Genomic DNA, 15,077 nt, shown 5'->3' on the forward strand with positions numbered 1-15,077 from the left:
TGAAAATCATTCAATTTTACTGAAAATCACCTGATCTTACTGAAAATCACTCAATCCTACTGAAAATCACTCAATCCTACCCGAAAATGCCTCAATCCCACCCGAAAATGCCTCAATCCCACCCCAAAATGCCTCAATCCCAGCCCAAAATTCAATCCCACAGCCCCTCAGGGTGAGACAGGGCTGGAAGGGAATTGAGAGAAGCTGGGTCCAAATTGTGAGGACCGGGATTGGGTGAGGCACGATGGGTGGAATGAGGTTTAGGGGGGGTTATGGGGGTGTTCCTGGCAGGGATTTTTGATTTTCTGTGGCTCTCAGGGCACAGGGGGTCCTGGGCTGACATACTTGCACTGCTGTCGTGTCGGCTCGGTCTCCTTGGGGGACCCAGAATGTTGGGGAAGCCTCTCCTCTTCCCTTTCTCCTCTCCTTCTTTCTCCTTCTTGATGCTTTGCTGCAGAGAAAGAAAATCAAACTCATCACTCACTGCTTCAAATCCAGCTGTTTACTGAGATTTTAATTAGTTCTTTAAGGGAGAGGACAAAAAGCTTCAAAAGGGTTTCACACTGTTTCACCTTTTTGGTTAGTGCAGAACTGCTTGAAACTCTCTTAGTATTTCAAAGGAAGCTGAAATGCTGATGAAAATAAGCAGCTACTGTGACCAGATACACCCCCATGCTGTGGGAGACAAGGGATCACACCCACAGGGATGAAGTTTTGGTGGAAACATTCATTATGTAACTGGAAAAGTGGGGGTGGCAGGGAGAAGAGCTCTCCTGCATCACAAACCAGGAGGGTTTGGGTAAATTTCTCCAGGAAAAACTGAAGTAAACAAGGCAACAGCTTTAATGAGATCCTCCTGTTGTTCAAGGTTGTGTTCTATGAAATATTCCTCACCCAAAGTTTTAATAACAGCCAAAAACAAAGTGAATTCAGGGGAAGAGATAAAGCAAATAATTCCAATTATTTCCAACTCACTCCTCTACCAACAGATGCAGAACCCAATTTCAGCTCTTAGGTTTGCTGTGCAGCTCAGCAATCCCAAATCCTCTTGAAACACAAAAATCACACCCACTTTTACATTTTTTCCTGCAGAACTGGGGTTTGACTTGCACACAAATCCTCTGTGGCCATGGCAGCAGTACCTTGATCTTTGGCAGGAACCCAATCCTGCCCCGCTTCTGCTCCAGGTTCCGAGGCTCCTTCACTTTCACTCCCAGGTGTTTCATGTAGGTGAGGATCACATATTGCATCGTGGAGCTGCCAAACACAGAAAAAAACCAGGGAGCTTTAAAAGGAAAATACTGGGAAAATACACTGAGTCAATACAATTAAGGTCAAGCGCCAAGGTTCTGTTGAGAAGTTCATTTTTATATTAAAGTGATGAAATGAAGGGAAATAAATTCCCACAGATAATGGGAAGGCTCAGCCAACAGCAGAATTTATAATTTTTTAATTTAACATTTGTGGTTTTTTATTATTTATTATTATTATTTCTTATTCTTATTCTTCTTATTATTCTTCTTCTTATTATTATCATTTATTGGTTTATTTAGTTTTTAATTTTTTTTAATTATGGAGTAAATAAAGATGGAATATATGAATAGGAAGGCTCTAGCACAAGGTGCCCAGAGCAGCTGTGGCTGCCCCTGGATCCCTGGAAGTGCCCAAGGCCAGGTTGGAGCACCTGGGATAGTGGAAGTCGTCCCTACCCATGGCTGAGGTTGGAATTAATTAATCTTTAAGGTCCCTCCCAAACCAAATCATTCCATGATAGAAGGCCCAAAAGCCCAGGAGGTGAAAATACAATTTTGAGGATTACACAGGAGGTCCTAAAATTCTACACTAAAACCATATTTGATGTCACATTATAGCTTTGAGTTGTGGTAGAAATAAGCAGCAGTAAAAGGTGACTGCAAAAAGGAGGAAAAGCTGCTCAGATAAAAACTGAACAGGACAAGGCACACACAGAAAATAAATGTTAGAGCAGATGGAGGCAGTTACAACACAAAACAAAAATAAACACAAACTCTGAGGGACGGTAATTTTTAAGATGTGAAGCACAGGCAGCAAACATCAGCAAAGAAGAGGCTGGTGCTCTGAATTGCAATGATTTGTGCCAGGGGGTTCAGGAGTTTGGAGAACAGCCGGGAGAGGGCTGTCGTGTTCCATCTGCACACACAGCCCGAGCTCCCCAGCTCCCATTACCTCTTGTCTTCCTCCAGAGGCTGAGATGTCATCCTAAAAACAAGAAAGGGTTTTAAAATGAAGCTCAAAACTCAATTAACACCCGGTCCCATCCACCCAGAGCATCAGTAGTTGTGTTGAAGTGTCCTTTAGAATGTTCAGCAGTCCCAGCAGGGGGAAAAAAAATAAAATCAGGAATCAAAAGTGAAGGTTCAGCTGTGGAAATTGGATTCAGCCCACATTAAGAAGGAGAAAATGGGTTGTGAAGCTGTTGTTTCTGCAGGAAAAGGGCTCTGATCTAATAATGCACAGGCTGACAATGGCAGCATTGCCTGTAATATTTCACAGCAGCCTCCTGGACAGAAGAGCCTTCCATTCCCTCCTGAGCCTCCCCTTCCCTCCTTAACCTTCCCATCCCTCCTGAGCCTTCCCTTCCTTCCTGAGCTTTCCATTGCATCCTGAGCCTCCTCTTCCCTTCCCTCCTCAGTCTACTCTTCCCCTCCTGAGCCTCCTCATCCCTCCTGAGCCTCCCCTTCCCTCCTGAGCCTTCCATTCCATCCTGAGCCTCCCCTTCCCTTCCCTCCTGAGCCTTCCTACCCCTCCTGAGCCTCCCCTTCCCTACTGAGCCTTCCCTTCCCTCCTGATCCATTCCATTCCATCCTGAGCCTCCCCTTCCCTTCCCTCCTGAGCCTTCCTACCCCTCCTGAGCCTCCCCTTCCCTACCCATCCCTTCCCTTCCCTTCCCTTCCCTTCCCTTCCCTTCCCTTCCCTTCCCTTCCCTTCCCTTCCCCGGCTGCCACCACCCCAACAAACACACAGGGACAGCAACTACACCCAGTGACACCAAACCCCACTCCCCAGTTCCTCCATCCCGCTTTTCCCAGCACCTTTAAGGTTATTTTCTTCCCCCCATTGTCCTGTTTGGTGTCACTTACAGGACCTCCTCGATTTTGGCCAGGATCTGCTCTGCACAGCTCCTCTCCTTCTCCACGGCGTTGCGGTCGCGGAGCCGCTCTGCGTCCAGCCTGCTCAGCTCTCCCTCGGCCAGGGTCAGCCCCATGCTCCTCTTCTGCCTGCAAGAGGGCACAGGGAGCATCACCTGCAGCTGGGAATTACTCAGGGTGTGTCACAGAGGGGTTTTGGGGGCGTTTTGTGAGGTTTTTAGGTATGAAGAATTCATCGCTGAGCTTGGCATGGAGCTCTTAGCACTCCACAGGAAAAAGCAAATTCATTATCAACTTCTACTCCATGCCTGTGAGAGCTCACAGAATTACAGAATTAACTCACAGAATCACAGAATGACCAGGTTGGAAGAGACCTTCAAGATCATTGAGTCCAACCCAGCCCCAACACCTCAACTCAACCCTGGCACCCAGTGCCACATCCAGGCTTTGTTAAACACACCCAGGGATGGGGACTGCACCACCTCCCTGGTCCCTGAGAAGTCCCAAAATTCCCCCAAATTCACAGAATTCCCCGATTTCACAGAATCACTGGGTTGGAAGAGACCTCAAAGATCATCAAATCCAACCCAGCCTCAGCACCTCACCTAAACCCTGGCACCCAGTGCCACATCCAGGCTTTGTTAAACACACCCAGGGATGGGGACTCCACCACTTTGGGCACCTCCACCATCTCCACAGGCAGACCACCCTCTAGGGTAAAGACCCTTTCAGGAAAAAACTTTTTCCTAATATCCAACCTAAATTTCCCTTGGCCCAGCTTGTGCTCTAGGAAGGGGGATTATTCCCTGCCCAAAGGAAAACAGGGACAGGAAAAAAAAATATATAAGCTGATTATAAACACAATCAGGAAGAGAGACTTGTACAACAAAACCTAAGAAAAAATACTCTGACATTTCCTCACACAGCTTCCAGGAATGAAGGATCCAAGCTCTAGGATTGCAACTGATGACTTGATTTAAGGATTGGCCACAGGGTGTATTCCTGGTATGTTCTTATTCAATCCAAGAGGAATTATAGCTCCCTCAGCTTTCCCTGGGCTGGAACACTGACTGAAATCAAATATGAATGAAAAGGAAACTCCACAGAGAGCTTTTGGTACCTGAAATCTTCCAGGTTCCTCTGGACCTCTGGACACACTTTATCCTGCATGGTTTGGATGAACTGGCGGTGCAGCTCTTCAGGGAGGAGCTCTGGCCTCCTCCTGTCTGGGAGGCAGAAAATTCACCAATTATTCCTCTGGGAACGGCCCCCACCTTCAATAAATGACTTCAATAAAGTCATTAATTAATGAATTAACCCACCCTCTGCCCTTCACTCCCACCCTACCTAATTCCAAGGAGATTTCCTCTGGAACTGGGACTTTCAGGTTCTGCAAAAGGAAAGAAAGGATGGGAGAACCCACAGAGAAACCAACACGCCAATAAAACACACAAATCACTCCGAGAAATTCCCTCAAAAGCCAAAATCATCCAATCTGCTGGTTTGAAAAGGGCAGACTCCCATGAATACATTTTCACAGGATTATTTAAGATGAACATGTACATAAAGCTCTGCTGCAGTTTCTTGGAGTTTAATTCATGACAGCAAAGAATTTTCTCAGCTTTCCAACAGAGACATAAAATTTCCCAATCCTTGGAACAGCCACATCAATACCCACAGCAATTATTAACTAAAAAAGCAACACAGAAGAGCCAGAACTCGCTGAATTAAATTATTTCTCCTACCAACAACAAATCCCCTGGGATTTACTTTGTTACCAGGCACCTGAGGCCATTCATTCCCTGGTAACATTTCAACAAAAATACTTCAAATTTTTATTACATTTTTGCATTTTATGGAGTTATTTATTAAACATTACTCTGATTTTGATTTTTAAAACTGTTTCTTTTGGAGGGCTTTAACCCCCTTGGTTTTTCACAGCTCAGGTGAGTGGAGAAAGCTCGAAGTCAACTCGCTGGATGTGTAAAAATGAGGAAAAGAAGAGGAACCTACTGCAGCTCTGTCCAGGAAAAACTGGTAAAACTCCAGGAAAACACGCCGGGTCTCTTTGGAGTTGGTCTGTTTGTACAGGTCTGTGTAAAGGTAGCACAGCTGTGGGGAACAGGAGGGCAAGAAATGAGGTGAAAACCATGAAAACTCCAAATTCCTTTCCAGTGTTTGAAGGAATTCAGCAGCGCTGGGTTGAAACCTTTCCCAGCTCCTCAGGGAGGTGCCCTGGAAATGGGGGAGAGGGAAGGGGCTGGGAGAGGGCAAGGTTTCTCTGTAGACAGCTGATCCCACACCTTGGGGTGGAATGAGAGACTTTCAGGAGATAAATAATTCTTTGCAAGCAGCCAAATGTAAAGAAAATCGTTATTTTTGTGTTTCTCCCTTTATCTGAAAGGGCAGGGGCTGGAAGAGGAGCACAGAGAGGGCAAAGCTTCCCTGTAGACAGCTGATCCCACACCTTGGGGTGGAATGAGAGGATTTGTGAAGATGAATAATTATTTGTAAGCAGCCAAACGTAAAGGAAACAATTATTTTTGTGTTTTTCCCTTTACCTGAGAGGGAAGGGGCTGGGAGAGGAGCACAGAGAGGGCAAAGCTTCGCTGTGGACACCTGATCCCACACCTTGGGGATGAGATCCTACACCTTGGGATCCTACACCTTGGGAATGAGAGGCTTTCCGGAGATAAATAATTATTTGTAAGCAGCCAAACATAAAGGGAACAGTTATTTTTTTGTGTTTCTCCCTTTATCTGAGGAGATAAATGAGGATTTTTCACCCCCAGGCCCACACAGAGTCTGCATTTCCCTCCTTGCAGGGAGTGCTGCACAAGATCTGGTAAATTCAGGTGAAGATCCCCAAATGTGAGCCGGGGAAACAATTCCAGAGCTTCTCACCAGCGCTGCAGGATCAAACTGGGACACCACGTGGTGCAGGAGCACAGCCAGGTGAGCCGGGCGGGATTTCAGGAGCTCGATGTTCTGGAAGCAGCTGCACTGCCCATTGATCTGCAGGGCACAGGGAATTACATCTGAATTATTCAGGAATAGGAGAAAGGACAGCTAAAATAAAGCAGAGTGAGCGTGTGGTAGCTGTGCTGCTGTGAGAAGAATTCGGGATTTAAGGAAAACTAAAGAACGTGAAATAAATGATAAATAAATAAATTTAAAATTAGTTATAAAATGATAAAATTTAATTTTATAATTTAATTAATTGTATATAAATAAATAAATTTAAAATTAGTTATAAAAGTATAACATTTAATTTTATAATTTAATTCATTATATATAAGTTTAAAAATAATGAATTAAGGTTTGGAGAAGAAAGAAAAATAACAGACTCAAAGATGGATATTCTCATAAATTCCCCAAATATTTCTATTTGGAAAGATCAGCAACAACAGGAATTCCCAAATTCTTATTTCACCATACAAGGAGTACTCAACAGTTTAGGAACAGGGGAGGAGAATTCTGGTTGGTGGAGGGAAAAAAGGCTAAAAGTCATTCCCACCTGCTGGAATTCAGGACATCCCTCTGGCTGTCCTGGAGTGCCAGGACCCCTGCCAGGGAACTCAAGAGACCCTGGCACAGAGCCCCAGACCCCTGTGCCTTTGATTATGATCCATGGAAAAAATGACCAACCTTATATGAGGATCTGCAAGCCACGGAACTCTAAGCAGAATAATAATCAGTTTGTCATGGGGTGAAAAATAGAATTTTGGGGTTACTGGAATGGGGGTTCAGGGGGCAAGATGGAGGAATCTGGGCGTGTCCAGCCTTTCTTCTTCTTCTTCTTGGCCTCCATCTTCTGCTGTGATGGTGGCACTTTGGGATTGGTTTAGAGTAGAAGCTCAGTGTCTGACATAGGTGATGGGTGTTGGGAAGTAATTGTAAATATTGCACATGGAGTTTTTAGTATAAAAAGATAACACAGCCCTGGGGCAGGCAGAGTGCCTGGAACTGTCCTGTTGGATGCACCTCGGCTGGACAGGAGAAAGAATTTTATAGATAAGAAACAATAAACAACCTTGAGAATGAGAAATGAAGAGCTCTGACTCCTTCTTTGGCTGCTGGGCTGGGAAAAGAGACTTTTAACACATCTTGGGGTCACTGTGAGCAGCAAAAGCCACAAGACTCACCTGCTCCTGCTCAGTGTCAAAATCATCATCCTCTGCTCCGATGATCTGAGTCCCCACTCGGGACAGGGGACTGCCCACGCTGCACTGGGAGTCCTGAAGAGAAGGAGAAATGCAAAACCTTGACATTGTCCCTCACAGGGAAAGCTGGAGATGCTCTGATCATTGTAACTCTTCAAAAACTCCACCTTGGATGCCCCTCCCAGCATCCAAACATTCCCAAACATCCAATCAGGTGCATCAAAACAGCTGCAGGCAGGAGCACACCTGGCACGTGCCCAGTGCCATCCCTGCACAGAGGGGAAATGTGGCTTTGGGAGGAGGGCAAGGAGAACCCAGGAGTCATGCCAAGGATGATGATGTGTTCAGACAGCTCTGCCCTTCAGCCCTGCTGGAAATGGGAGCCCCCAAATGAGTGAATATCCTAAAAAAAAGGGCTGGACTCAAGGATAAAAAGTGCAGCTGCTCTCCTTGTTGCAGGCCCAGCTGTTTCACTGCTGATCAGGTATCTGTCACCTCTAAATGGCCTGCTCTTAAGCTCCATAAACATTTACTCAGCTAATTAACTTTCCCTGCACCACTTTAATTGCATTTTATTTTCTAAAGCAAAGTTCAGGCATGCTCCATTTAGAAAGTGGGGGAAAGCAGCAAGATTTTAATGGGACCTTTAGAGGAGATGCTGTTGTGACATCTGATGTTTTGTACTCACAGTGTCTTGAAGCTCAGCCTTTTCTGGGCTCTCATCTGGATAAATTCTCTCCTTCAGGCCACTGCGAGGGCTCTGGGAAAGAGGGAAGTTCAGTTCTGGTAAGTACCAGCAGATCCAGGGAAGGGAGAACTGCACTGGGCACTTTGGCGGCCACAACAGCCAAAAACTTCTCCTTTCTCACAGGAAAAGGAGGTGTGAAAAACCAGAGGAAAATCTGTGTCCTACATGCACAGTAAAACAAAAAACCCCAAAACTCGAGTGAATGCAGAAGTTTGGGTCAGAAATCTGGTGACAGCAGAGCTGTAAAATCTCCAGCCCTTGGCTTTTTCCTTGCTCTCTCCACCTTTTCTCACAGTTCATCTCTCTTCTCCCATCTGGCAGGAATCCTCTTGCTCAGGAAGCCCAGCAGAGCCTTACTTGCAAAACCCACGTGCTGCTGGCTCATCTTTTTTTGGAAAAACCCAAAGGTTTTTCCAGCCAGGCCACTGCTCAGACTGCTGCTTTCCAGCCTGGCTCTTTCCCATCTGCAAAGCTCTTTCCACTTCCGAAGGTTTCTTCCACCCCTGATCCTTAATTTTCTCAGAGCTGGACGGAAAAGCTGGAATGTTTGGTGTGCCAATCACCTGCACTGATCAAATTCCATCCCCAAAACTGACAGCATGATGATTATTAGGAAGATAATTATGAATTTTGTTGTTGCATTCATTAAACACAAACACTGACTGGGATCTGGTCAGATTTGCAATGTTTCAAAACAGAGCTGTGGGTGCCTCCATCTCACCCACCTCCCTTTCACTTCCAACTGCTGGGACAGATTTGGCTCCCACATCCTTAAGTTAATCAACAAACTTAGGCCAAATCCAAGCAGAGATTCTCAATTCCCCTGCACTAATCAGAGAGTGACTTAATTAAGGATTAGGCACCAAGGGAGAGCACACAGATTGATAACTCATGAGTGAACACACCAGGAGCCTTGGCTGGAGGCAGGAACTGAAGCTGATTTGGTAGAGGGAAGGATCTTTCCCACTCTCAGGGCAAGCTTGCCTGGATCTGAGTCACAGTGCTGCAGTTGGAATATTCCCTTCAAAGATGCTCTAATTGGCAAATGAGTTTAGAGAAACATGCTGGCATCCATCTTTGTCTGGTTACAGGGATTAATGCCAGGACAATCTAATCCTGGATAAAACCCCCAGATTTACTCTCTCCCAGTCTCTAACACCAATCCAATAGAACAGGGAAATTTTTTTCCCTATGAAAATCTTTTCAGACTCACATCAGCAATGTCACTGTTGGGTCTGGAGGGGCTGTCACCACTGAAATCCAGTTTGCTGCCACTGTCCCCACTCTCTGCCTCCCCCTCGCTGATCTGCAGCGACTCTGACACAGACCTGGAGGACAGGACTCCATCCTGCAAAGATGAAAGCAGAATATTTCAAGAGATCATCTTTAAAAATCAACTCCTTCAAAACCCAGGCAGCTCACATTACTCATAAACCCTTAATTTATCTAGAAAAGGCTGCAGTGCTTTTCTAAGAGAAAACAACCACACCAAATTTTCTGCACTGTTAACACAGGGGAAAAGGGAAAAATGACACAGCCTAATTATTTTTTTTTCAAAAGTGAAAACAAAATTGTTTAAAGCTTCCAAGAATGACTTCATGGGTGTATTTTAAGTTGCACTGACAGATAATAAACACATCATTGCTTGCACTTGTTCTTCAAAGCAGGTTTTTCAGAGCTGAGAGCCCAGTGCAAAATGCACTCCACATCCTGATTAAGATGACAGTGCCAACTTCAAATCCCAGCTGCAGAGGGAACAGCCTGCCTGTCCCAGCAACTGCAGCTTGCCCAGGATGCCTTGTGCAGGCTGAGCTAGAGCAGAGGCTGGGCAGAGGTAAAGAATAAAGCAGGGATTTATTAAAAGCATCTCCTCAATGCATGCACCTTGGGCAGCACAAGAGCCCAGCCAGGGCTGCACCCAAGATGAACCCAAATGGTCCCAAAATGAACCCAAGATGACCCAAAATGGTCCCAAAGTCCCCGACCGCTCCCGAGATCTCTCCCTGGGATCAGTTCTGCTCCATTTGCACCTTGCAGTTCATTGTCCCATTCCAGCTTCAGCCCAGGCAGTCCCACCCTGCTTGTTTTTCTCTCTCCAGCCCACGGTGTTTGTGCTCTGGGGCTGAGATTTGGATCATTTGTCCTTGGTGCCCAGCTGGAGCAGGAATTGTTTTGTCTCCCAGCTCTGTGCACAGAGCTCAGCATCTCCTAATGTAAAGCTCAGACCCACACACTGAAGCAGCACAGAATGTGAAAATTATAAAACCTAAAACCTGAGGCATCACCCGAGCACCATGAACCCCCTGGATTGTGCCTGGGAGCACGCCCCAGAGCAGGCTGAGCCCGAGTTACCTGAGTGCAGCCCGTGGCCTTGGAGAGCTGCTCCTGCAGCTGAGGAATGTGTTTCTTTGCCTCCTGGATCTCCTTGAGCAGGCGGGTGGAGGGAGTCCGGCTGTACTCCTCCTGCAGGACCTGCAAAGGAATTGTTTGTCTCTTTTAAATGAACACCTGCACATCTGCACACCCAAGGAGCTGCTACACAAAATCTGTTTTACACAGCTCTGATAATAAATTAAATTAACAATTCCTCTTTGCATCACTTCCCCCAGCTCTCTCCAGCCTGCACAACTCCAGTACCTGCAGCCTCTCCTGCTCCTTCTGGAGCATCTTCCTCAGAATCTCCACCTTCTGGTTGTGGACAATGTTATTCTCCTCCTAGGAAGCACAAAGAGATTAAGGTTGGGTTTGTTGGGTAGAAAAGGAAAATGAACATGCACATTTTTCACCCACTTCCTAAAAACAGGCTCTGAAAAGCCCAGTGAGAAGCAATTCAAATTTCCAACCCTATCCTATGTATTCTTTCTTAATTTTGAACACCTATAACAGTATAAAAACTGTCTTTCTATTACCTCAGATAGAACTGCATATTTTTACTTGCAAATTTTCAGATCTCAGATAGAACTGCAAAATCTCAGATAGAACTGCAAATTTTTACTTGCATTTTCGTAAGCGAATAAATACCCACAGACAGGAAACAGGAATCCCATTCCCAAATTCTTATTTCACCATACAAGGAGTACTCAGCAGTTTAGGAACAGGGGAAGAGAATTCTGCTTGGTGGAGGGAAAAAAAAGGCTAAAAGTCATTCCCACCTGCTCCTGCTCAGTGTCAAACTCATCATCCTCTGCTCCAATGATCTGAGTCCCCACTCAGGACAGGGGACTTCCAACACTGCACTGGGAAACATCCCAATGCCAATTTGAAGGGAAAAAAAAATAAATTCAGGCCAAAACCACCCATTTCTCCTTTTGGGAAGAGAGCTCCAAGCCTTACCCCCATGAGCACTGGGCTGGTGATCCTTTCTGCATTCCCTGACGTGCCAGGCGAGTGGGGGGATGCCATGATGGGAGACATATGCCCAAAAGCTGCCAGGTCCACGTCAGAATCCGCCAGGGGGATCTGGGGCGACCCTGGAGGGCGCCCCTGGACAGTGAGAGCTACATAGGAACCCGCTGTGGGGACACAAGGACAGGCACAGGTCACACACACACACGGGGACATTGCCACGCTTCTCTGATTTCCCTCACCCTGGAGACACAACTCACACCATTCCTCCTCCAAACTGAGCCTGAGAGCACTGCCTGCTTCAGAAATCTGCTTGAATTTCAGCTATTCCAAAAACTTTCATGAGAATCAGCCCTTAGAAAAGCAAGCAGTCCAATTTCCAGCCCAGCAGGTTAAATTTGAGTGCACACACACAAAATAAACCACCAGCACCTCCTTCCTCATAGCAGAAAATCCACCAGGAAGGTGTTTCCTGTAGAGCTGTGCAGGCATCACACAGAAATCACACTAAGTGCCTGCCCAGCTGTGGTAAAGGTGGAAATATCTTCTTCCTCATAGAAGAAAATCCACCAGGAAGGAATTTCTTGTAGTGCTGTGCAGGCATCACACAGCAATGCACAGTTAGTGCCTGCCCAGCTGTGATATTTAAGGTGGAAATATCTCCTTCCTCATACAAGAAAACCCACCAGGAAGGAATTTCTTGTAGTGCTGTGCAGGCATCACACAGAAATCACACTAAGTGCCTGCCCAGCTGTGGGATTTAAGGTGCAAATAAAGCACCCAGGCAAGGCTTGGTGGCAATTCAAACATTACCTTAAGCAGAAGCTACAGGAGAATGTATCGGCTTAAATTCAGGATGCCAAAATCATTTCAATGTCACTTCCCTGTGTCACACACTCCTTGAGCTCTCAGCATTGGCCTCACCCTTGGCAGGGCCCGTGAAATGATGCCTGTCACACTTTCAAGGTGACAGAAGAGTCACCTGCCTTTACTTACACTTGATCAGCTTGACCACCTCCAAATGGTTCGAGTGCGTTACCAGAGTCCCGTTCACCTGGCAGGGAGCAGAGAAAATTCAGTGTTTGGCTCCTGGTTTCCAAGCAATTCCACACATTCCAGAAGAACAGCAGCATTTTTTTCTCCCCCATCTCCATTACTGCCTCTTTCAAGACATTACCAGATAAATTATTTATCCTTCTAACAGTTTATCTCAGTGAGCAGAGCTCTGCAAAAAGAAAACTGTGCGCACACCAAAAGAACTCAAGCAGGCAGACAAACAAAAAAAAAGGGCAATCCATCTCTGCCTGGGCAGGAAAACAACAGGGTAGCTAATTTAATTCATTAATTTCAATGCCTGGTTGCAATCCTAGCTCCATCTGTGTCAGGAGCTGCTGTAGCATTTTGCAGCAATAGTTTACAGAGTCTTTTAAGTCACTGACTTGATTTCTTACTTGCTTGGGACTAAAAAAGAACATGGATGTGGGAGCAGTTAGGGGAGAAAACAACAATTCAGGCAGGCTGTTTATTTACAGATCATTATTAACAACTCTGCTTTCCTTCTCTTCCCTGCCATTTCTGGTTTTATTGCATCTGTGATACTCGAGCCTGGCAGGATACAGAATTTGTCCATAAAATTCTGAAATGAGGATCTGGAGGAGAGTCAGAACACTGGAGCTTGGATCATTCCTAATGTAAACACCACAGCAGACATATCAATGTGTTTTTGTTTTTTTTTTTTCAGAAAAAGAGCTCATTTAAGACAAAGGACCCATTTCTCTCCCCATTTCAAAGTCCTTACCTTGATAATTCTATCACCTGTCTGCACTCCAGCCCGCATGGCTGCTCCATCTGGAGAGGAAAGAAATCACTCAGTTCCCCTTTCAGTACAATCATTTAGAGCAAAAATGGTTTTATGATTTCTGTAAAACATGCAGAATACTCCTGCACTCAGCCAAGCTTCCTCTCTCAGTAAAATCCCTGGGCCTAGAGCAGTTTTGCTTTCACCTGGCACTGGACACACCAGGACATGATCCCACCATGTCCCATGGAGTCATTTCCTCCCTGGGATGCTCCAAACCCCCCAGATCCCAGAATGATACAGGTTGGAAAAGACCTTTGAGATCACCACAGAACGACCAAAGAGGTCAGCTCCAAACTCCCCAGATCCCAGAATGAACCAGGCTGGAAAAGACCTTTGAGATCACCAAGTCCAACCTGTGACCTGCCACCTCCTCATCACCTAAACCGCAGCACGAGTGCCACGTCCAGTCTTGCTTTAAACACCACCAGGGATGGTGACTCCATCCCCTCCCTGGGCAGGTGATTCCAGTGCCCAATCCCTCTTTCAGTGAAGAATTTTCCCCTGATGTCCAACCTAAACTTCCCCTGGCACAGCTTAGGGCTGTGTCCTCTCATTCTCTCAGGGGCTGAAGATTCAGAGGAATAAACTCACTGCTCAACCCTGACTTTGCACATCCCTTCCCAAGCTGCAGCAGGAAGCTGGGAGTTTTCTGCTGCAGCTCAGAGCCATTTTCAGGATGGCCATGGCAGGGTTGGGGGCTGCTCTCACCTTCCTTGACAGTGAAAGGAGTGCCACATCCCTTGCACATCCTTCCCCAGCTGCAGCCACCCCACCTGGCAGGAATTTGGGAGTTTTCTGCTCCAGCTCACAGACATTCCCAGGAGTCTGGGAGTTTTCTGCTGCAGCTCAGAGCCATTTCCAGGATGGCCATGGCAGGGTTGGGGGCTGCTCTCACCTTCCTTGACAGACTGCACGAAGACGGGGTTGTCCCCGCTGACCGTCAGCCCGAAGCCGTTCTCATCCCGCTGGATCACCACACACCTCTGCACCAGGCCTGGGGACACAGGGGCACCACAGGGAGGGCAACACACAGAGACACAAGCCAGGCATCAGTCCAAAACCTTATCCTCTCAGATAATCACACATTACTCAAAGGAACGGGGACAACACGGCACAGAGGAGAGACAGGAACAGGGCGGCAGTCCAGAAATGGAGAGGGATGTCAAGACAGGTCAAGCTTATTGCTCCAGCTACACAAAACAGAGATGCAGACAGCTCTGGCACATCAGACACAACCTGAGGGAAAAGCAGCTTTTAAAGAAGAGCAGCAGTACCCACACCAATGAGCAGGATTTCTTTTGTCTGCATTAATAGCTCAGGAACACCTCACAGGTTCTACAGGCTGCTCTAAAACAGAAGCACAAATCCCTCAGAGTAATACGAGAGGGGTTGGGCTAAAACAGATTTATTGATCAGGAAAAAGTTCTCCCTATTCTCAGCCAAAATCTCCTCCTGGGGCACCTTCTGCTGCAGGTGAAATGTTGCACAGAGTCAGGACAGCAGAGGTGAAGAAGTACAAGTCACATTTAACTGTCCTGAACAGGATTTCTGAAATAAAGACCAGTCCAGGGCCAAAATCCCAGGAGATGAGTTTGAATGTGCCCCTCCTTTAATCTGCTGTGAGACATCAAAGACAACTTGTTTTGTTTTCTGGTATACTCAGCATAATGTGAACACAAATGCAGAGATAAATTCATTTAGTAGGTGCTGCACTTGGACCAGGTGGAATGCTGTGGATGTCTTTTGTTCCCCTGGAAATGGAACAAGGGAAAGACAAAGCTGCCCTGGCATATTCCTTGCCAAGCACTTTCCTAGGAGTAGCTGCAAAAATC

At 46.3% G+C, this 15,077-nt stretch overlaps 1 protein-coding gene across 1 annotated transcript in view; it reads right to left on the minus strand.

The window, feature by feature from the left end:
* ARHGEF12 (Rho guanine nucleotide exchange factor 12) overlaps positions 1-14,280 on the minus strand; it is a 37,444-nt gene extending 23,164 nt beyond the window's left edge. Inside the window, exons 1-17 of the mRNA XM_014310884.2 lie at positions 14,141-14,280; positions 13,183-13,232; positions 12,381-12,438; positions 11,373-11,551; positions 10,677-10,754; positions 10,392-10,511; positions 9,253-9,387; positions 7,980-8,051; positions 7,274-7,366; positions 6,033-6,143; positions 5,142-5,240; positions 4,476-4,518; positions 4,249-4,354; positions 3,120-3,257; positions 2,206-2,238; positions 1,143-1,257; positions 346-451 (exon numbers count right to left, since the gene is read on the minus strand). Of these exons, the coding sequence (XP_014166359.1) occupies positions 346-451; positions 1,143-1,257; positions 2,206-2,238; positions 3,120-3,257; positions 4,249-4,354; positions 4,476-4,518; positions 5,142-5,240; positions 6,033-6,143; positions 7,274-7,366; positions 7,980-8,051; positions 9,253-9,387; positions 10,392-10,511; positions 10,677-10,754; positions 11,373-11,551; positions 12,381-12,438; positions 13,183-13,221 (1,525 nt within the window). The 5' untranslated portion in view covers positions 13,222-13,232; positions 14,141-14,280. The remainder of the gene's footprint in view (positions 1-345; positions 452-1,142; positions 1,258-2,205; positions 2,239-3,119; positions 3,258-4,248; positions 4,355-4,475; positions 4,519-5,141; positions 5,241-6,032; positions 6,144-7,273; positions 7,367-7,979; positions 8,052-9,252; positions 9,388-10,391; positions 10,512-10,676; positions 10,755-11,372; positions 11,552-12,380; positions 12,439-13,182; positions 13,233-14,140) is intronic.
* Positions 14,281-15,077: the final 797 nt, after the last annotated feature.

Source organism: Geospiza fortis, unplaced genomic scaffold (assembly GCF_000277835.1).
Source record: "Geospiza fortis unplaced genomic scaffold, GeoFor_1.0 scaffold305, whole genome shotgun sequence".
Taxonomy (NCBI): Eukaryota; Metazoa; Chordata; class Aves; order Passeriformes; family Thraupidae; genus Geospiza; species Geospiza fortis.